The sequence below is a fragment of the Salminus brasiliensis genome, chromosome 9 (genome assembly GCF_030463535.1).
Source record: "Salminus brasiliensis chromosome 9, fSalBra1.hap2, whole genome shotgun sequence".
Lineage (NCBI taxonomy): Eukaryota > Metazoa > Chordata > Actinopteri > Characiformes > Bryconidae > Salminus > Salminus brasiliensis.
Window position 1 is genome coordinate 24,084,372 of NC_132886.1, and position 18,863 is coordinate 24,103,234.

At 39.1% G+C, this 18,863-nt stretch overlaps 1 protein-coding gene across 2 annotated transcripts; it reads left to right on the plus strand.

Moving 5' to 3' along the window:
- Nucleotides 1-1,097: 1,097 nt before the first annotated feature.
- Nucleotides 1,098-17,823, plus strand: LOC140561645 (ephrin type-A receptor 4-A). Of its 2 annotated transcripts, XM_072686875.1 has the most exons (16): nt 1,098-1,250; nt 1,567-1,628; nt 2,534-3,152; nt 5,225-5,380; nt 7,296-7,622; nt 8,571-8,745; nt 9,188-9,285; nt 10,415-10,519; nt 10,750-10,830; nt 11,474-11,566; nt 11,928-12,049; nt 13,540-13,649; nt 13,775-13,934; nt 14,030-14,163; nt 15,383-15,446; nt 16,264-16,348. In XM_072686875.1, the coding sequence occupies exons 1-15, from the start codon at nt 1,166-1,168 to the stop codon at nt 15,411-15,413; spliced, it is 2,358 nt and encodes a 785-aa protein (XP_072542976.1). In that variant the 5' UTR covers nt 1,098-1,165; the 3' UTR covers nt 15,414-15,446; nt 16,264-16,348. The 2 variants fall into 2 exon arrangements, with proteins under 2 accessions (XP_072542976.1, XP_072542975.1); XM_072686874.1 differs by lacking the exon at nt 15,383-15,446 and having other exon boundaries at nt 1,100-1,250; nt 16,264-17,823.
- Nucleotides 17,824-18,863: the final 1,040 nt, after the last annotated feature.

Below are 18,863 nucleotides of genomic sequence, written 5' to 3' on the forward strand. Positions count from 1 at the left end.
CTTTAAACCAAGCAGTGCAATGGATTATGGGTATTCCACACTGAATATGGGTCATTTGTTACAGTGCATTGTGGGATTGTTTCAGTGCAAAAAAAAAAAAAGTTGGCGCTATGTTTTTGGGCACCACTACAAAACATTCGAACCCCAAAGTAGTGCACTAGATAGTGAATAGGGCACAGTTTCAGACACTTCTTCAGCTATAGGTGCTAACGTGCAGAAACTCAGACTCACAAAGCATAATTAGCCAGTTCCTTTTTCATTTATTTATGTTCAAATTTGTCTTGCATGAAATGCATATATGGTGTCGATACACCTATAGATTATAGGGTTAATTTACTGTTCAGAATTAAATCATTTATGCTAAAACTATACTGAGTTGTTCTTGCATTATATTTGCCCATTTTAACTGAACTCTGTCGCAGCCAAAAAGGGAATACGATTATTATTTATATATATATATATATATATATATATATATAAAATAATAATAATCGTATCGTATACATATATTTCTTTTTTTTTTTTTTTTTTTTTTTTTTTTTTACAAATAACTGTTTTAGAGACCCAAAGCAATTTATTAAAGTTTTATTAGGTCTCAATCATAGCTTTATTGTTAGTCTTGTAAATGATTTGCAAAAAAAAAATGGCCCATTTTTAGCTGACTCCACCTTACTGTTTCCACCGCAGCTCATAGTTCACCTGATAGCTACTGCTTCTTTTATGAACCTCTACTTTTACTACATTATTTCATTGAAGGGACAACTCTCCAGTAAACGACAGCCCTTTTTAATTTAGCATTGGTTCAGGCACCTTTACCCACCTCTGCTGCAGACGTTACTTGCTTCATGGCCGGGTTAACGTGTGGGCTGGGTGGGAGCTGCAGGTGCGCTGGTGAGAATGTCACAGCTCAGGTAGCTGAGTCTGCTTGAAGATCAGGCTGCGAGCGGGAGGGAAGCCTGTCCCTCTCAACCCCAACACGACACCAGTGTGATGAAATCAGCTCGACGTAAAGTCGGGAGTAAAGAGTTCAAGCCTGCTAGACATTAGTCTTAGTCAGCAGTCGGATAATAGGTGGGCGCTAAACTTCATGGGTCAGAATACTGCCTGAGCAACTGCCGGCACTGCTGTCTCTCTCTCATGACAGGACACTGAGAGCCTGAGGGACATGGCTTTGCTAATGTGTTTACTGTCGCTTTTCTTCCTTTCTGGGTCGTTTCTTGCCACGTCTGAGCAGCTGACTCCGATTAAAGGTAAGAAATGTCCGTCTTTAATAATATTTAGCACATATTAATACATTTTGGCTGTAATACTGTGGATGTGAGGGCTTTTACTTTACATTACTGAACGCTGGCACTAATAACGTCCTTCCCCAGATAGCTGCCTTTATGCTTATTTAACCATCTGTGTACAAGTAGCTAATTTAACTAAACGTAATTCCATTTGTGTTAAAATTGTTCCTTTAGTTTATCATTTATATACAGCAAATTAATAATAAAAAAAAATGTAAATCTTTATTTTCACAAACTTCAGCATATCATACTTACCACTTTTCCCTCACTGTTTCAGAGGAGATATTGGATTCTACCTCACAGAGGAAGCTAGGGTGGATTTCCACACCACAGAAAGCTGTAAGTTCTTCTTTAGGGGTCGAGCAGCCAGTGCTAAAAGCCTTATGCAGTTGTCAGCATTTTTTAAGGCTGATTCTCCAGTGAACCAATAATGCAGGACAAGCTGTCAGTCGAACACGCTGGGTGGTTAGGTCGAATTGGTGTTCTTTTTCTGTCAAAAGGAACCGTACATCAGTACAACCGATATAGGTTTATAAAACATCTGGGAGTTTTGCAAGTGCAAATTCCGCTTACTCCATAAGGAGGATTACTTCATCATCACAAATCTCAATTTATGGATTAACAACATTAAAATCACTGGTTATGCAGATAAAGCATAGGATTACAACTCTAGGGCTCTAGAATTATCACCCCAGCTGAATATATGAAGATGGAAAAAAAAACTGCATGGTCACCAGACGAGTTACAAATGGCCAAAAGTGACTACAAATAACATGAACGGCCAGAAAATGGCCTACAAATCATTTTGCCATGAAAGTAACTCTGCCGTCCTCCTGCAGGCCTCCAGGGCTGAGTCTGAAGAACCGTGATCTAGACCATGCCTAGATCCGGTCATCTCCCTGGATTACGTTTTTACTAATTTGAATAATCTGGAAAACCTGCTTTTGCAAACTGGCCTTTATCCAGTGAGCTGGCATTGTAAAAATGAAAATGGCTTTAAAGAGAATATTCACAATTGGCTGTTCGATGCTCAGTGAAAATGTGAATGGTTTAGCATTGTCCAGAACTGTCGGTGGACATAAATGATGTTCCCATACATTGATTTATTAGTTTCCTTTGCGCTAAGAGTACATTACATATAGTCATTTCACAATATTAATTATATTTCATCATGTAAAAACATGTTTATATATATATATCAACTTGTAAACTTTCCATTGCATTTTACATATGATTTCTTTCAGTGGCAAGAAACAAGCATGAGACTGGGACGGGATACAGCACACACTCTCTATCAAGGCTGTAATTCTAAATTTAAAAACCAACAAAAAACATTGTGGACTACATGGCTTCCAAGGCAGGATGCTCATGAGCTCCTGCTGGACTTACAGATTGCTCAAGATGACCAAACACCTGTTATCATCCAGATACTGGAGTCTGATACACCTGTGGCCAGGCCTAATTCAGGGCAGCAGAGATATGAGGTTGTAGCTCCAAGTTCATTTGCTCTGAAAGGATCCCTAGACCTTAAAGATGTGGAGGAACACCTATATCACGCTCAGAATCTTAACTTGGGAAAGTTCTCCCAAAAGGGCTTCCACTTGGGCTTCTCCTACAGCGGGCCGTGCATGTTCATTTCCTCTGTGCGGCTGTTCTATATGAAATGCCCAGGCTTTGTGGAGAGCCAGGCCAGCTTTGGGGAAGCGTCAGCGGGATCAGGGCTGAGCAGAGGCCAGTGTGTGGACGGTGCTGAGGAAGTTTCTACGCCAAAGACGGAATGCCGGTCAAATGGAACGTGGGGTGTTCTGCAAGGGTCGTGTGTCTGCACGGCTGGTTATCAGGCCGAAGCGAACATGTGTAAAGGTTAGAAAACCCATTCAGGGTTCACTCATTTGAAGGTTTTCAACACATTAAACCCATAAACACTGTGTAAGTCCACTCTGAAGATACCCATAATCATCCAAAATGTAATTCGCTTGGAAAAAAAGTTGATACCAATGAGATCTGCTTTTTTTTTTTAGATATATCATGTTTGTAGTATTTTTTATAATACGAAAAAGAATAGCAAGATTAAGCAAGAAATTAGAACTACTGATAATTATAAATGATTAAAAAACTACATAGCTTCTTGACTAAATTACAAATTTACATTTTATTGATGTTGCCTAATCAAAAATGAATTCCTGAATGATCACTGGTGGCACATTTGCACATTTTATTATTATATATATATATATATATATCAAATTACGAAAACCAGATTACATTATTAGTATTTTATTGCACCCCAGTACTGGATATTAGCCAGTTATATGCAGGAGAAATACTCATCACTTCTTGAACGAAAGTGATACTTGTGACTGACATGTTACAAGTTGGCCAACTACCAAAGCCACCTTTCCAATGAAACTTCATCAAAACGAGTGCCTGAAAAGACTGAAGTTGTTGGCTTTAGTCATCTCCCATAAGGGAACTGATCTGCAAAATTTCAATGGAACTTACCATAGATGGCTGCGTTCCTACTCTTACAGTAATTGCTGACTTTGGAGTGATGGCCTGTCAGACAGAATCATTCAGGAAGTCTGTGACTCCTGAGGTTTCGTTGAATTTTGAGTTTGTATCACACTGCATTAAGAATTTATTAATAATGATATTTTTTTTTGACTGACATAGTAATGACCTTAAGAGTAAAGTCTAATCCAGAAAGGAAGTATTGTGACTAACATCCTAACAGAGTCAAGCATCAGGTATTTTTATGTCATATACAATCTTAAAAAAAGGTTCTTCAGTGGTTCTTTTGGAAAGGCAGTGGTTCTATATAGAACATGTACAGCTCAAAGAACCATGCTGAATGCTTAAATAGATGTTTGCTTCCTTAAAACGCTGTCCGGATTGGTGGGAAAGCTTTTGTAAAGAGTTTTAAGAAATGGTTCCATATAGCACCAAAATCCTTCGATTTTTATTAGAATATTGTGAAAAAGTTCATTATTGTATTATTATATTCATATTATATTCATTATTATATTCATATTTTAATTCATAAAGGTAAACTTTCAGATATTTTATGTCGATTACATGCAATATGATATATTTTAAGCCTTCAAGCCAGATGCAGGGGTGTGTTTTATCAGGAAATCCACTAAAGTGTGCAGGACAAGGTGCCTCCATGACCAGGGTTAAGAAACCTCTGCTGTAAATAGCTCTACTTCAGACTGCATTCACTTTTAACACGATACGACCGTAAACCATTAGAATCAAAATGACCGGAAATTCAAACACAAAGGCGTGGTGGAATAAGCTGGATAGATGATGTGTAAACTCAGATGGAGATTATCAGAAGATCCTTCGAACGTTCTTACTTGTTGCGTAAATTAGCCGTTCACTAAACACAGCTGATGATGTTTATGAAACACCGTCTTTAACTGGTGAATAAATTAGGAGTGATTAAACACATCCGGATGGGGCACCAATACTCAGGGAACAGGGTTTAGAAATGGGTAGACCATCATCTAGGAGACTGGTTTTCAGTGGAGTCTGCCTGCCACATGAATGGAAATGCCAGAAACTCCAAATCAGAAGCAGCATGCCAGAATGCGGACCACCTTTCCTGTAGGCAAGAACGATGGGAGTTATGCCTTCCACATGAATTTGTGACCAAGTAATGAAAACTTAAAGTGAGTTTCAAGCAAACTATCACTATAATTGACTCAATGAGTTCTTATCAGTGGATTACGAACCAAAACTGAGTACTGTTTTTGATGTATTAGGACTTTATGGCTTATGCTTATGTGATCTCTTGGGGGTCCTTGATCCTGATATCTAAGGGCCCTGAAGGAGATGTCATACTTCCTGTGCTATATGTCTTAATTTGTCCTGTAATATCACTTCATGAACGTTATGTTTATTTTAATTTTGTGCTTTATTTTTTCACACAGCTTGTAGGGTGGGCAGCTACAAACCTAACAATGATAGCGGAGAATGCCGACCTTGCCCGTCCAATAGCAGAACACTTTCAGAAGGCGCGTCGGAGTGTGACTGTGAAGAGGGACACGGGCGTCTACAGGATGACCCACCACACCAAGGCTGTACAAGTGCGTATGTACCTTTACCTAATGAATGAAAGGCCTCGTTCACACATTAGCAACATTTACAAGCACACAATACCCTAAAGAATTGTTTAATTGGACACTTAACCAAACCAAAACATTGATGCACCATCATTTTTCCCCCCTACTTTCTGAAGCTGGGATGCTGTGATCCTGTCCCTTAAAAAGAAAGGTGCTACAATGGGGTCGGTCTTTCAGTGATGCCTTAGAAGAACCATTCTTGGTTTCTTAAAGAGCTGTTTTTGTAAAAGAGATGTGTCAAGAGTCTTATACAGGTATAAAGAAGCACCCTATCCTCGTCATGGAGATTTGCGCAAGGGCAGTTTAGTGCTTAGTGGGCTTTCTGTCAGCCAGAATTGCAGTGTTCTGTGGTCAGCAGACTGTTCTCCTGCTAACGTAGCTATGACTAACCAGCTAATTTCTTCTGATTCAGAGCTCTTTAACATTCTTAATTATCAGACTGAAAAGGTTTACCATTTATTAAATTTGTTTAAAAATTAAAAACATTTTTTTTAAGATTCAAAATTTATTGATTTAAAATTGTACAGAGGGTTCTCTTGAGAACTGAACTTTGTATAGAATCATCTGCACTACTTAGAACCACTACATAGAACCATCTGCACTACTTGCTTATGCTACTCCCCCACCTCAACAATACCATATTACTACTAAAACATTTTGAGACGGTATGAAAAAAGTGGATTCTGCCCAAACCCTTACGCTCCAGCTTTACGCACCAGTTAGAATTGTAATAAAAAAAAAAGATTAAATTGTGCTCCAAACCTTTCTTTATGTATCTCTTATGCAAAAATAGAAGCAGCAGGGGTGTAAAAAATACAGAGTGTGCTCAAAGTCAACCTGAAATAGAAATGGACCTTTTTTACTCCTCTATTTTATGTCATTGGTCAGTTTAAAGATATTAAAAAGTCATTGAAAAGACCAACTTCTTTGTAATTCTGTACTAAATAATGAATAATAAATTAATTAAGTACATAATAAGGATCACAGTATATTTCCCCCCCTCTTCTCCACCACCCCATCCTATCATTGAACACATATGAAACAAGTCTGTCCCCTGCACATACAGGCTCAAAGAAATCTGGACTACTCTTTTTTCTTCTGTTTTACTCAGAAATTAGTCACATTAAAGAGGAAAACTGCATTTTAATTTAAATTTCACGTTGACTTGAAGTAAAAACGCTGAGGTCAATGTCTTACTCAATTTAAAATGAAAGTATGAAGCCAAAAAAAAAATGCAATTAAGGGAAGGAAGGAAATATTTTAACAGATAAAGTGAATTTTTTTTTTGTGTTTGGTGGAGTTTGCTGCAGTAGTGTGATTCAGTGACTAATCAGTGGTACTGATGCTCACACAATAATGAATTGGCATAGCTGTGGGCAGTAAGATTTTTACGCTGATGTGAATTTAATTGGATGTTTTTTGGATTGTTTCCCAGCTTTCTCTCCAGTTCAGTCATTTTCAATTCCCGTCCAGTAGGAAGGGCTGCCTCTATCACATCATGCCACCAGTGCTGGCAGTGTGCAGGCTAGCCTGTTCTTTTCTACATAAAAGCCATTCGCTGCATCTTTTGTTTAGTGTCGTTGCCGTATCTGCAGTGGAATATACTACCGCTGTAGTGTTTTCCTCCTCTGTCCCTGATCATTCCTGATCATCACACATGTGGTGGTGTGGAAAATGTTGCAGACGTCCAAATAGGTCATTTTAATCACTGTTTGAGTCACACCAGTCACACCAAGTTACACCATCATACCTTAGATTTCCAGCTTTTATAATTATATATATATGATATTTGTACAGGAGTCATTTTAGGATGAAGGTTACTATACAGTAAACATACTACTCACAGCCCCCTCCATCCAATTCTGTCCTTTCTGCTCAGGACCACCAACTGCGCCACTGAACTTAACCATCCATCAACTGAGTGACACGGCGCTGATTCTGCACTGGGCCGCTCCTGCAGACCTGGGTGGAAGGGAGGAAGTGCTGTATGATGTGGACTGCAGGCAGAACACAGGGCAGGCTCATGATCCATGGCATCCGTGCGGCAATTCGACCTTTATTCTTCCACGCCCCACTGGACTGACTGAGACGGTGGCCAACGTTACTGGACTGCATGTGAATGTGAACTACCAGTTCTCCGTCAGAGCGGCCAATCGTATATCTGCTGAACTGGACACCTCTGGATCTGTACAGTCTATTACTGTGTGTGAGTGTTAAGTCCCCTCTCTGCTGAAGGAAGGAAACCTATTCAAATCTAAAACCATTTAAATCAGGTGGCTAATAATTGATTAAAAAGAGAGTATTGTAGGATAGTGTAGTGTAGTAAGTCAGAATATGGCCAAATTTACTGTATAACTGTTTGTCATGAAGGCAGACATGGCTATTCAAAAATATAATATGGGAACATCACCAGATCAGGGACCAGACTTACAGAAGTGTCTTAAGAAAGAAAATCCTCTTAGAGTAGCTTTTTTCTTAACTTTCTGCTTACGAAGTTTAGAGAAATTGTTATTATTCAAAACTTTTCTTTTATTACAGAATTACAGAATTAATAAATAACTAAAATAACTGGATTAAAAATGGAGTTTGTCCTTAAAGAACTGTTGGTGTCTGCATATGGAAAATTCACTTCTAGCTCTTGTTTACTCAAAATGTTGGGTTTTTTTTTCTTCATTTAGCCTCAACTGCAGGGATTTAACTGAATATTGGAAAATATTAATAAAAAATGTTATACCGCATTGTTTACATTAAGTTGTGAAATACATCATAAAAACATAAGAAAGCAACAAGAGTCTTAAAGTCTTAAATACAAGAATTAAGACTTACTTAAAATAATTTTTGAGAACTTCTTAAAGTTATTCAGAGAATTGCATTTAACCCCTTTAAACAACCTATGGCTCTGCCCATGGGCCAAAAGTTTTATTACAAACTTCTATTACCAGAGAATAGCCCCACCAGTTTGTACAGACGTCCCTGTACTCGCTGACTAATACACCTCAGTGTGTAATAAGCCTTGGAGTGTTAAGGGGTTATGAACATTCTTATGCATTTCTTAGGTTTTATCTTAAGAGCCTTCACATGTTTTTTTCTTAGGGAAGACTTTGTGAATCTGGCACCTGATGTTTATTTATAATTCATTTTGTGGGCATGACAGGGAAGACCCCGGTAGTCATCCCTCCTGCTTCTGTACCAACGGACTTTTTCCAGATGAAGGAGAAGAAGCAGCATTTGGCTCCCATGATTGCAGGTGTCCTGTGTGGAGTACTGCTGCTGGTAGCACTTATAGCAGGTGTCTTCTGCTTTCTCCGCCATGGTTACAGCAAACTGAGGTACGTGAAATAGGCTATTTATTATTGTTGTTGTTGCTATTTTAAAAAAATATTACTATAATAAAATTATTAAGATTAAATATATGGATGCACTGATATGGGAATTTTGATAAAATATTTTCAATATTTCCGTACTCTTTTCTTTATATTAAAAATTTTGAGAAAGCATTTGCTTTTCTTCTCATTTTAATACATTAACAAATATATTTTACATTTAGTCTACAAATTCATATTAATGTAAACAGTTCAGTAAAAATGTACAGCTGTGCTCTGAAACTCTGGAAAAGTTAATAGGTACTATTTGCCCATTTATTGAGCTTTAGTTGCCATTATTTCAAGAAAATCATTAATTAATTAATTGAAAACTTTTATTTGAGTGAATTCAGAATTTCAGAACATGTCGATGTTGTACATCATATGAGTTGTAACCTGTTGTGCTTAGAGGAGATCATGATGTGGAGCTCATGCCACTGCAAACTCCTGTCGTAACGTACCGCCGCTCTCAGGACACAGAGACTGCACCTCCACAACAAACCAGCAGTAAGAGATCTATCTTTTATGTTCTAAATGATCAGTTACTTCAACATAACCTGTGTCCCCTTTGTGCTGATAACGAACAGATTACCAGAACATCTGCCCACTCAAAACCCATTTCTAGAATCCATTGGGAACAAACTGATGAAGTTCACGATTATATAACATATATAAAACCATAACCAAGACACAATACAGGTCAGAGACAGGCATCAAGTTATTCAAAGAAAAATCCTAACCAAAGCTGCTCTCGTAATTTTTTATCCAGTGTTGAAACACAATAATAAAGTAGTTTCCCAGTGTCCACTGTGTTTAGGCAGGAGCCTTGAAATTCTCCACTCACACCACTACACTGGTAATGAATTAGGGGAGAGGAGAGCACAAACTAATGCAGGGTAAAGTGTGATTTTTTTATATAGGTCATTTGTCGATTTTGACAGTAGTTTGATTAGTGTAATTTGAATAGTGTTGATTTTACACTCACTGTGTTGATTTAACAGTGGCAAACGTACTGTGCAGATTAACCATGAAGGAGGTCTTGTATTTTTATGTCACACAATTCACTGCCATTTTAATTTACTCACCTTCTCTGTGGCTGTACCATTAGGCACCGTTTTGAGGCATGTAAATAACTCGCAGTGAGAACGATCTAAGCAAAAGTACAGCCTCCACACAGCATGGTTAGGTTTAAAGGGTAGTGTAGTTTTTAAAGGTGTGAAGTTTGTATGAACTACAGATGTCATGTAATCTAAAATATATAACTTGTATCATGCTGATATTTGCTCTCATATTTGATGATCCAAAAATATAATTTTTTTAATTAATTTGGCACACTTGAAAAAAACTTTTTTCACTGTTTGTGTGGTTCAAACAACATAGAGCTTTGATTGACCAGACTTTTGTAGCAAGATTTGTCATTTTCTGCTGTAGCAGGGATGCACAGGTTGCTTGTATAAAAGTGTCATTTATCTTTTTTAGCTCGAATGTTTGTGGGTCCAAGTTATTTAGCCAACAAATTAATTGGTAAAAAAGTTTAGCAACTGCCCAGATGGCTCTATAATAGTTCTGTCTTAATAGCAGATTCTCTCTCTCTCGCTCTCTCTCTCTATCTCTCTCTCTTTCTCTCTCTCTGCAGGTTCAATTCAAGTTTTAGACGGTGTAAGTGAGCGGCTACTGTGTGGGATCAGAAATGTGCTGGTGGACCGCAGCAGACTGACGCTGGGCAAGGAGCTGGGGAAAGGTGCGCAAAAGTCTTTAAAACACTGAAGCCAGGCCAGGCCACACACTGTTCATCAGTTAGTTCTTGATCAGTTAGAGTCATTTATCTTATTCATCATGTGGAATAGTGTAATCCTAGTCACTAGTCACTAGTAGGCCTTACACAGCCATCTGACCACTGTGCTTTGTTGGATAGTGGGCATGATTTCTTTGCCTGTGTTTGAACTGCACCTGTGCTTTCTGTTTCTTTAGGGGAGTTTGGAGCAGTCTATGAGGGTGTTTTCTCCCCTCTAGAGGGAGAGAATATTAAAGTGGCGGTGAAGACCATGAGAGGTGAGGAGAAAAAAAATATTTTACCATTTTTAATGGTAATTTATGGTAAAAAATGCTTCATAAAAGTTGTTAGGGGGACTTAAAACTTAAATGGTTGTAATGCAGGGTTTTGTGTAGCATGTTGTGGTGGTAAAATGCAGTACAATATAGTTTCCTAAAGAAACTAGGCTTGTTTTTAAGCAACATAATGATCAAAGATCATTCCATGAATGGTACCTCTTGCCACAATACAGAATTTAACATAGATATGTTCATCTGTGTATGTGTGTGTGTGTGTATGTGTGTGTGTGTGTGTGTATGTGTGTGTGTTTTATTACAGTTTATTAAGAGTGATGATGAAGTAGAAGGCTTAGTAAACCTTGTTTATTTATGTGCTCCTGAGCATTTACATTTATATGATTAGCTCAGTCAGGTGTAAACCGGCCAGTAGACTTGAGCAGATACCAAGCTCTTCCCTTTTTTATTATTATTATTATTATTATTATTATTTCTTAGATAAACATTATAAGTGGTTTAACCGTCCAATAATATACTTAAACATAGACTAACACAGATTTTTTGTAGTAATTCCCTTAACAATTCAGTTTAGTTTGGGCTATGTCCAGAAACCGTTCATATGTCTAATTCACAATTTTCATTGCAGTTGGAATTTACAGCCAAGACGATCTGCAGTCATTTCTGAAGGAAGCTGAGATCATGCAGCACTTCGACCATGATAACGTGGTGAAACTTCTAGGTACTGCAGAACTTCCTCAAACATCAAATTCCACCTAATATTCAAAAGTCATCCACAAATTGAACATAAACTATGACTTTTACACCTTTGAATACTGAGGGAGGGGTTTGGCAGTGCTTATGGTCATGACGCAAATTGTACAGCTGTGAAGGGTGTCATTGCTGACTTCAAATGTCATAGAAGACAAAAGGTGGGAAGGGAGACCACATGGGTAAAAACAACAGTGGTCTTAACATGTATATTGATTGTATATTAAATAAGCTCACCATTTTAAGGCAGCTGGGTTGAACTTCTTTAGTTTAACCAGTAAATCCATTAAAATGCTGAAGGTGTGTATTTATGTGCTGTTTGTATCCACCAGGTGTCACTCTGGAGCGAGAGGAGGACTCTTCCATTCCTGTTCCTCTCGTCATTCTCCCATACCTGAAACATGGGGATCTGCGGCGGTTTCTCATAGCCACTCGCTATGGAGACATTCCCATGGTAGTTACCACTTGCCCACGAATACATACACACGTGCACAACTGGGGTAGTACTTTGACAAAAAAGTAATCGTAAGGATATCATAATACACTGTACAAATCCTGATATTTAGTTTTTCTGTCAGGTTGGAACAAAAAAAAACAATTAACCGAACATAATGATTCATATTTTTTATAAAGTGAAACAAGGAGCAGGAGCAAAGCAAAGGCTGGAAACCGGCACTGAAAAATGATCTGGTAACATCCAGTCAAATCCTTGCAGTTTTAACTCAGTAATGTGACACCACTGATTGCTGCTCTCAAACTCTTTGCAATTAGTCTGTATCATTGAAGTCTGTATTTTATGAAGTGATTTTATAAAGTGTGCAATCGGTCATGGTTATAGTTATACACAGTGACAACTATACCTGTGGTGTAAAAAGCCAGACCCCACAGTGCTACGTTTTTGAGCTCAGACCCAACCAAATGAGTCATCAAAAATAAAATAAAAGCATAATCATACATTTAAACGAAATCATAAAGTAAACAGCAGGCTGGATACAAATGTATTGATCAAGAAATGCTTTCAAACTGTTTCCCAACATTTTCTGGTCTGAACATTGTCTGGTCTGAGCATTCTGACCTATATGCAAACAGGTAATCCATTGCTTAACTGTGGGCATGGGAAGGAAATATTGTGGAGCTGTAGACTTTTAGGTGAAAGCATTGCTGTTAAAAGCAAAGAATGTGCAGCATCACAACAGCTTAGCAACATGAGCAGAAATGCGAAAAAACAATGCCGGTGAAATGTGTTCAAATTGGCAGCCGTGCTGTGAGAACCCAAATGTGGAATTTGGGCACGAGCCAACATTTAGAAAATTACATCCTAATCTAACAAACAAATTCACTTTCCGGACAAAAAGTATTGGGACACCTGCTCATTCATTGTTTCTTCCTAAATCAAGGGTACTACAAGAGTTGATCATGCTTTTGTTGGAGTAACTGTCTCTACTGTCCAGGAAAGGCTTTCTACTAGATTTTGGAGCATTGCTGTGAGGATTTGATTGTATTCTGCAACAAGTGCTAATGCTCTTCGACCTTCCACCCTAACTCATCCCAAAAGTATTGGATGGAGCACCATCATTCCAGAGAGCACAGTTCCACAGCTCCACAGCTTAGTGCTGAGGCTTTATACCCCTCTAGCCCAAGCCTGACATTAGGCATGGCATCCTATTCTATTGGCAGTACTTCTCTACAGGGACTAGACCCAAGCTATGTGTGTGCATTTGCACATCTGTGTCAGAAAAGGGCTTAACTTCAAATATCTGAATGCATTCATTTGGACTTGTAGTGTATTTCAGGTTCTTTACAGACACACATAAAACTGAGCAAGTATTTCAAGATGGCCAACAGATCCGTCTAATACTTAAGCCACTGTTTTATTGCACAAGATAAACAGTAATCTGTTGCACTCGTTCCAGTTTCAGTAGCTGATTGCGTATTTCATTACAGTTTGTGCCTCATCAAAGCCTGCTGCGCTTCATGGTCGACATTGCCACAGGCATGGAATATCTCAGCTCTAAGGGCTTCCTGCACAGAGATCTGGCAGCACGCAACTGCATGTGAGTGTTGCACCAAACTAGGACATTTTGTATTACACCAAACTGGGGCAGTTTGCCCTTTTTCTGATCATTACTACTTTCTCTCTCACTTACTTACTCACCACCACCTCCACCCACACATACAGGTTGGGAGATGATCTGTGTGTACGTGTCGCTGACTTTGGCCTGTCCAAGCAGATTTTCAGCAGTGACTACTACAGGCAGAGGGTCGCTATCCGAATGCCAATAAAGTGGATGGCCATTGAGAGCCTTTCTGAGTCCATCTACACCAGCAAGAGTGATGTGGTCAGTCCATGTACACCAGTAATGCAGATAATTGGAAAACAAATATTGTTGCAACTTACACATGCCAATAAATGCTCTCTGTCTCTCTGCTGCAGTGGTCATTTGGAGTGACCATGTGGGAGATTGTGTCCAGGGGGAGGACTCCCTACCCTGGCATTCCCAATCACGAACTCCTGGAGATGCTGGAGGGTGGCCATCGACTCAAACAGGGGGAATGTGATGATAAACTGTGAGTGCTCTCTATATGTTCTTATTCGTTCAGTTCGGACCATACATTCAGGGCCAGGATTATTGGTAAATGGTAGAGTGAGCATCTCACAGAACGCTCTCTTTACCAGTAAAGAGGATCTTACAAGGTTTTTGGGAAACTGGGTCCTAAATAGTTGCAAATTGTTCTAGCCATGTTGTTATATTGGGGATAGGTTTTCCCATACATGTAGCATTCCACTGATCACCAGATGCTAATAACAGCTATGTTCTGAACTGCTGGGACTATTTTCTGGCAGACGGAATTGTTTGAACATCTTTGTATAATCCTTAACTTGGCAAAACAGTTGCGTAAAAGGAAAGGAACCCTTAGGGCGTTTTAGGCCGGTTAAATCAGACTCTGTTTTTTTTTCACCTTTGGTGCGATTCGTTTAGGCAGGTGTAAAGACAGCAACTGCACAAAGACCCTTGAGAGGATGTGGTCTCGATCCAGTCCCAAACAAACTGGATCAGTTCATTTGTGGTGAGAATGTGATCTTTCGGTATGATCAGTTAATCACGATACCGTTCGAGGACAAGGCTTGATGCCACATAAACTGTTTACTTTTTCGAATCAACCTCATTTAAAATGCTGTCAAACTCCAAGCACCAGCTGTGAGGGTCCAGAACTGCACTATGGAGCTAGGAGTGGAAACACAACCAAAAAGGGCTGTTTATCAGGCGGTAAAAACTTCACTTTGGATGCGATTCCTTTACTTTTCTGACTGTAGTTGCTGCACTTCTGGTTGTGGTTAAATGTGGTCTGCACTGTTAGCTGTTTTGTGTGGTTAGTGGTGTTTGTTAGCTCTGCTGTGACTAATGTACTCTCGAGAGGAGTATTCGGTTAGTGGTGTTAAAAGTCTGTACTCTGCTTCCTCCTTCTACATATGTGAGTTTAAGCCAGATACGGTTAAAAAAAATAAAACGGCAGGCGGAGTGGAGCCAGCACATAGAGTTTAGTACAACACAGGTTTCAATGAGCTGCTGCAGCCCTGCGTGAGCTCCAAAGTTCAGTTTAGTGGTTGAACAAGGAACTGCAGTGCCCTGTGGCCGAGGAGCTTCATGCAAAGCTGCTGTAATCCGTGAATGTGAGCTGATCAGCTCTCAGGAACGGCTAATTAGAGGAATAGCAGCTCAGTCGGCTATTTTGCCTGAAAATCGGCCAATACTGATATACAGCTGATCAATTTTTCCATCTTTAGACCCAACTATCAGCTGTACTTCGAAGTTTGAGCTAAACACATTCTACAGATGCAGTCTAACCTGGTATGTTGTCGAAGATAATTAACACAGCCATGAACAAATGCTATCAACAAATACCCTTTTTGGTGCGCTTGTATTTTTTCCTGTGTAAAACAAACCAGACCATGGGGAACACGCTCCCACTTGTTGATTGAAAAATATAGAAAAATATAGAAGTGCACACTTTTAAAACTAATGGTATATAATATAATCTAAAATAATGTAAACTGAATGTAAATACATGCCATTATGTAACTAACAGTGTAATTAACTATGCCGCTGTGTAATTAAATTTAAATAACATAGCACAGTGACACCTATGACATACAGACTTCTAGAGGCTTCAACACTGAAGCTTTATTGACATTGTTATTAAATATTTAGACCTCTTGGCATCCAGTTGGGAATTTACATGCTCCAAAACATTGCCAAAGTGCCTCCATCACTGCCTTTGTGGCCACACTGATACGATGAGAGTAAGGCTGGTTGGTAGGGTTATTTCAATGCAGCAGAATCAAGTTCCTTTTATGGGTCATGTCATACAGAGGCAATAACAAGCTGAAAATAGGACAGTGAAACCATTACAGAACTGAAGGAATTGGTTTCAGGGAGCTGTAAGTGAGAAATAATTAAACACAGTGAAAGAAAAGGCTACGAATGTCGTGTATGCCATGGGGGACCTGACAGAGTTAAAGTTACAGTGCAGTGAAAACTATTTGTATTCTGTAAAGTTCTGTAAACCATTTCAGAGATATAAGATGTTAGGCATTGTTAGTGACAGTGAAAAGCTTCCTTCCCAGTCTCTAAATCTTGTCTTTTCCCCTCTCTTCGTCTCTCTCAGATATGAGGTGATGCTGAGCTGCTGGCACAGAGAGCCCTCTGAGCGGCCCTGTTTTGTGGAGCTGGCTCAGAGACTGAAAGCTCTTCTGTCTGAGCTTCCCCCACTGGAGGCTAGTATGGAGGCCCACTACATCAATCAGGGCCTGGAGGCAGCCAGTGCACACCAGAGCGGCACTGCAGATCCTGAACCTGAGGGGGCTGTGGGCAACCTTTACCTGCCCGCCCCAGTCGGCTGTGCCGCCGCTCCGAGACAGCATACAGAGAGGAAAGAGGAAGAGGAAAATGAAGGGGGCTATCTGGTCTGCAATAAAAGTGGAAAGTAGACTGAACAAGGAAGGAGATACCAAATGCACTGTACTGTATATAGTCACATATATATATAAGGGGCCGATGCATATATATATACTGTGTGTGTGTGTGAGTGTTTTTTATCTGTCTTTGTTGATATTTTCTACATTTTTAACCAACAAAAAATGACTTTTTAACAAATGATCTGTCTGTTTTAATGATAGTAACCATTTCAAATTGCACAGTCAGGAGAAGCCATCCTTCACCAACAATAAAGCAGAAGATCAGATCTCATCTGAATCATTTGTACATTCTTTTATGTGATTGAAGTAATCAGAGCTTCTGGAGTGGCTTCCAAGCTCATATTGTTCCTACACAATGTCCAGACTACTGGCTTTGTAGTCAGGGAGTGGACTATTTATAATTTCCTTCTGCAGCAGGGTTCTTTTGCTGTCCAATGAAAAACATGTATCTCCATTTTTGTCCTTTTTTTTTTTAGTTTTCTCCATGGTTTGAACCCTGTAGCTGCTCTTTGCAATGTGTCAATGATTCTGGATAAATGGACCAATAGAAATGCTCTAAATTACTCTAAATAAATCTGAATGCTATTTACATTTACTTTCATTCAAAGTTAAGAACAGTTTTTCATTTGACAGCGACGATATAGGACCACAACAACGCAAAGAACTGTTTCACTACGACATAGAAAAGTCAGTATTATATAGAAGCTTTCTTTGCTCAGGCTTCCCCCTGTGGCTGTTCAGTTGTGTGTGCCCAAGACTTCAGAGTTTGTTAAATACTATATATTGTTAAAAACTGAATATATCATATGTTTTAGTACATAATAGATGTAGTACAGTTTTCAATAATTTTTGGAAGACTTGCATTCAGTCTTAGATTTCTGCTTCTCATAATCCAAGTCCTCCCAAGCACATTCGGTGAAGTTGAGGTCTGGACACTGGGGGTGATTCAGGTGATTTGATCAGATGTTGTTTTTTTTTCTCTAAGAGCTTCTTGATCATCTCTTTATCTTATGAGAATGACGATGTTGGGTCATTCTCTCGGTGGAAGGACACAGAAACTACTGTGGATATTTTCAGATCTGAAGTGAGGGTTTTCAAAGACAAATGTGCTGTTTATCTAAAGGTGGTCTTGTGTAGGAGTCTTATTTTTAATCAAATATTTTCACTTACTATTTTACTTCCTATTTCATCTTCCTTACAGAAGCGGCATATTTTACATGGAATCTTTTCAGAAAGTCTGAATAAAATATTAAAACCTCAATGGCTGTTTTGAGTGAAAATGAAACAAATGAAAAAGTCTGTTGCTACATGATCACCAGGGTGAAAACGTTTTTACTAAGTGGTTGCTGTTGTATTCCTGGGTTCCTAGGACATTACTAAGCTGTTACTATGGTATTTCAGGTAGTTGCAACGGCATCCCAGGTGGCTTGGTGATTGATAAGGTGTCCCAGATGGTTACCATAGCTCTGGCTATGAGATTTCAGGTGGTTGCTAAGGTGTTGCTATGTGGGTGCTATGTAACCTTACCGACACCTTACCAACAACTGTCATATCAAACATCCTAGAAACCACAAAAAAACACACATCAATAACACCATAGCGTCCAATTAGCAGCCACCTAAAATATTATAGCAGCAGATGGTTGCCATGGCATACCAGTTAGTTGATAAGATATTTCAGGTGATTACTAAGCCATTTAGGAGTGGCTATTGTATTACATGTGATTGCTATCCTGTTGCTAATGTGTTTCTTGATGATTAATGAGGGTGGTTGCTTTGGTGCTGCAGGTGGCTGCTAAGTGGGTGCTATGTAACCTTATTGACACCTTATAAACCACCTGAGATACCATAACAACTGCCATATCAAAAACGCTAGAAACAACCAAACATCACGTTAATAACACCATAGTATCCATTTAGCACTTAAAATAACTTCCTAGATGGTTGTCATGACATACCAGGTGGTTGTTAAGATATTTCAGGTGGTTACTAAGCTGTTTTGGGTGTTTGCTATGGCATTACATGTGTTGCTAAGTGGGTGCCATACTGTTGCCAATGTGTTTCTTGATGGTTAACTAGAGTGGTTGCTATGGTGCTGCAGGTGGTTGCTAAGTTTGTGCTAGGGTGTTCTTTTGTGGTTGCTATGGTATTTAAAGCGGTTGCTCAAAAGTGATCTCAGAATGTTGGTAGGATGTTGTCAAGTGGTTGCTGAGGTACCCCGTGTGGTCGGCTGGGTTGTGCACCCCATTCCTTTCTATTAAAAAAAGAAAAAAGAAAATGGACAGTTTTAT

What these genes read in the sequence shown, in the direction of transcription:
- LOC140561645 (XM_072686874.1), top strand. Translation starts at nt 1,166, where the DNA reads ATGGCTTTGCTAATGTGTTTACTGTCGCTTTTCTTCCTTTCTGGGTCG. An exon ending in CATGGTTACAGCAAACTGAG is followed by an intron (nt 8,746 to 9,187) that starts GTACGTGAAATA and finishes TGTTGTGCTTAG; the next exon opens with AGGAGATCATGATGTGGAGC. An exon ending in TAACGTGGTGAAACTTCTAG is followed by an intron (nt 11,567 to 11,927) that starts GTACTGCAGAAC and finishes TGTATCCACCAG; the next exon opens with GTGTCACTCTGGAGCGAGAG.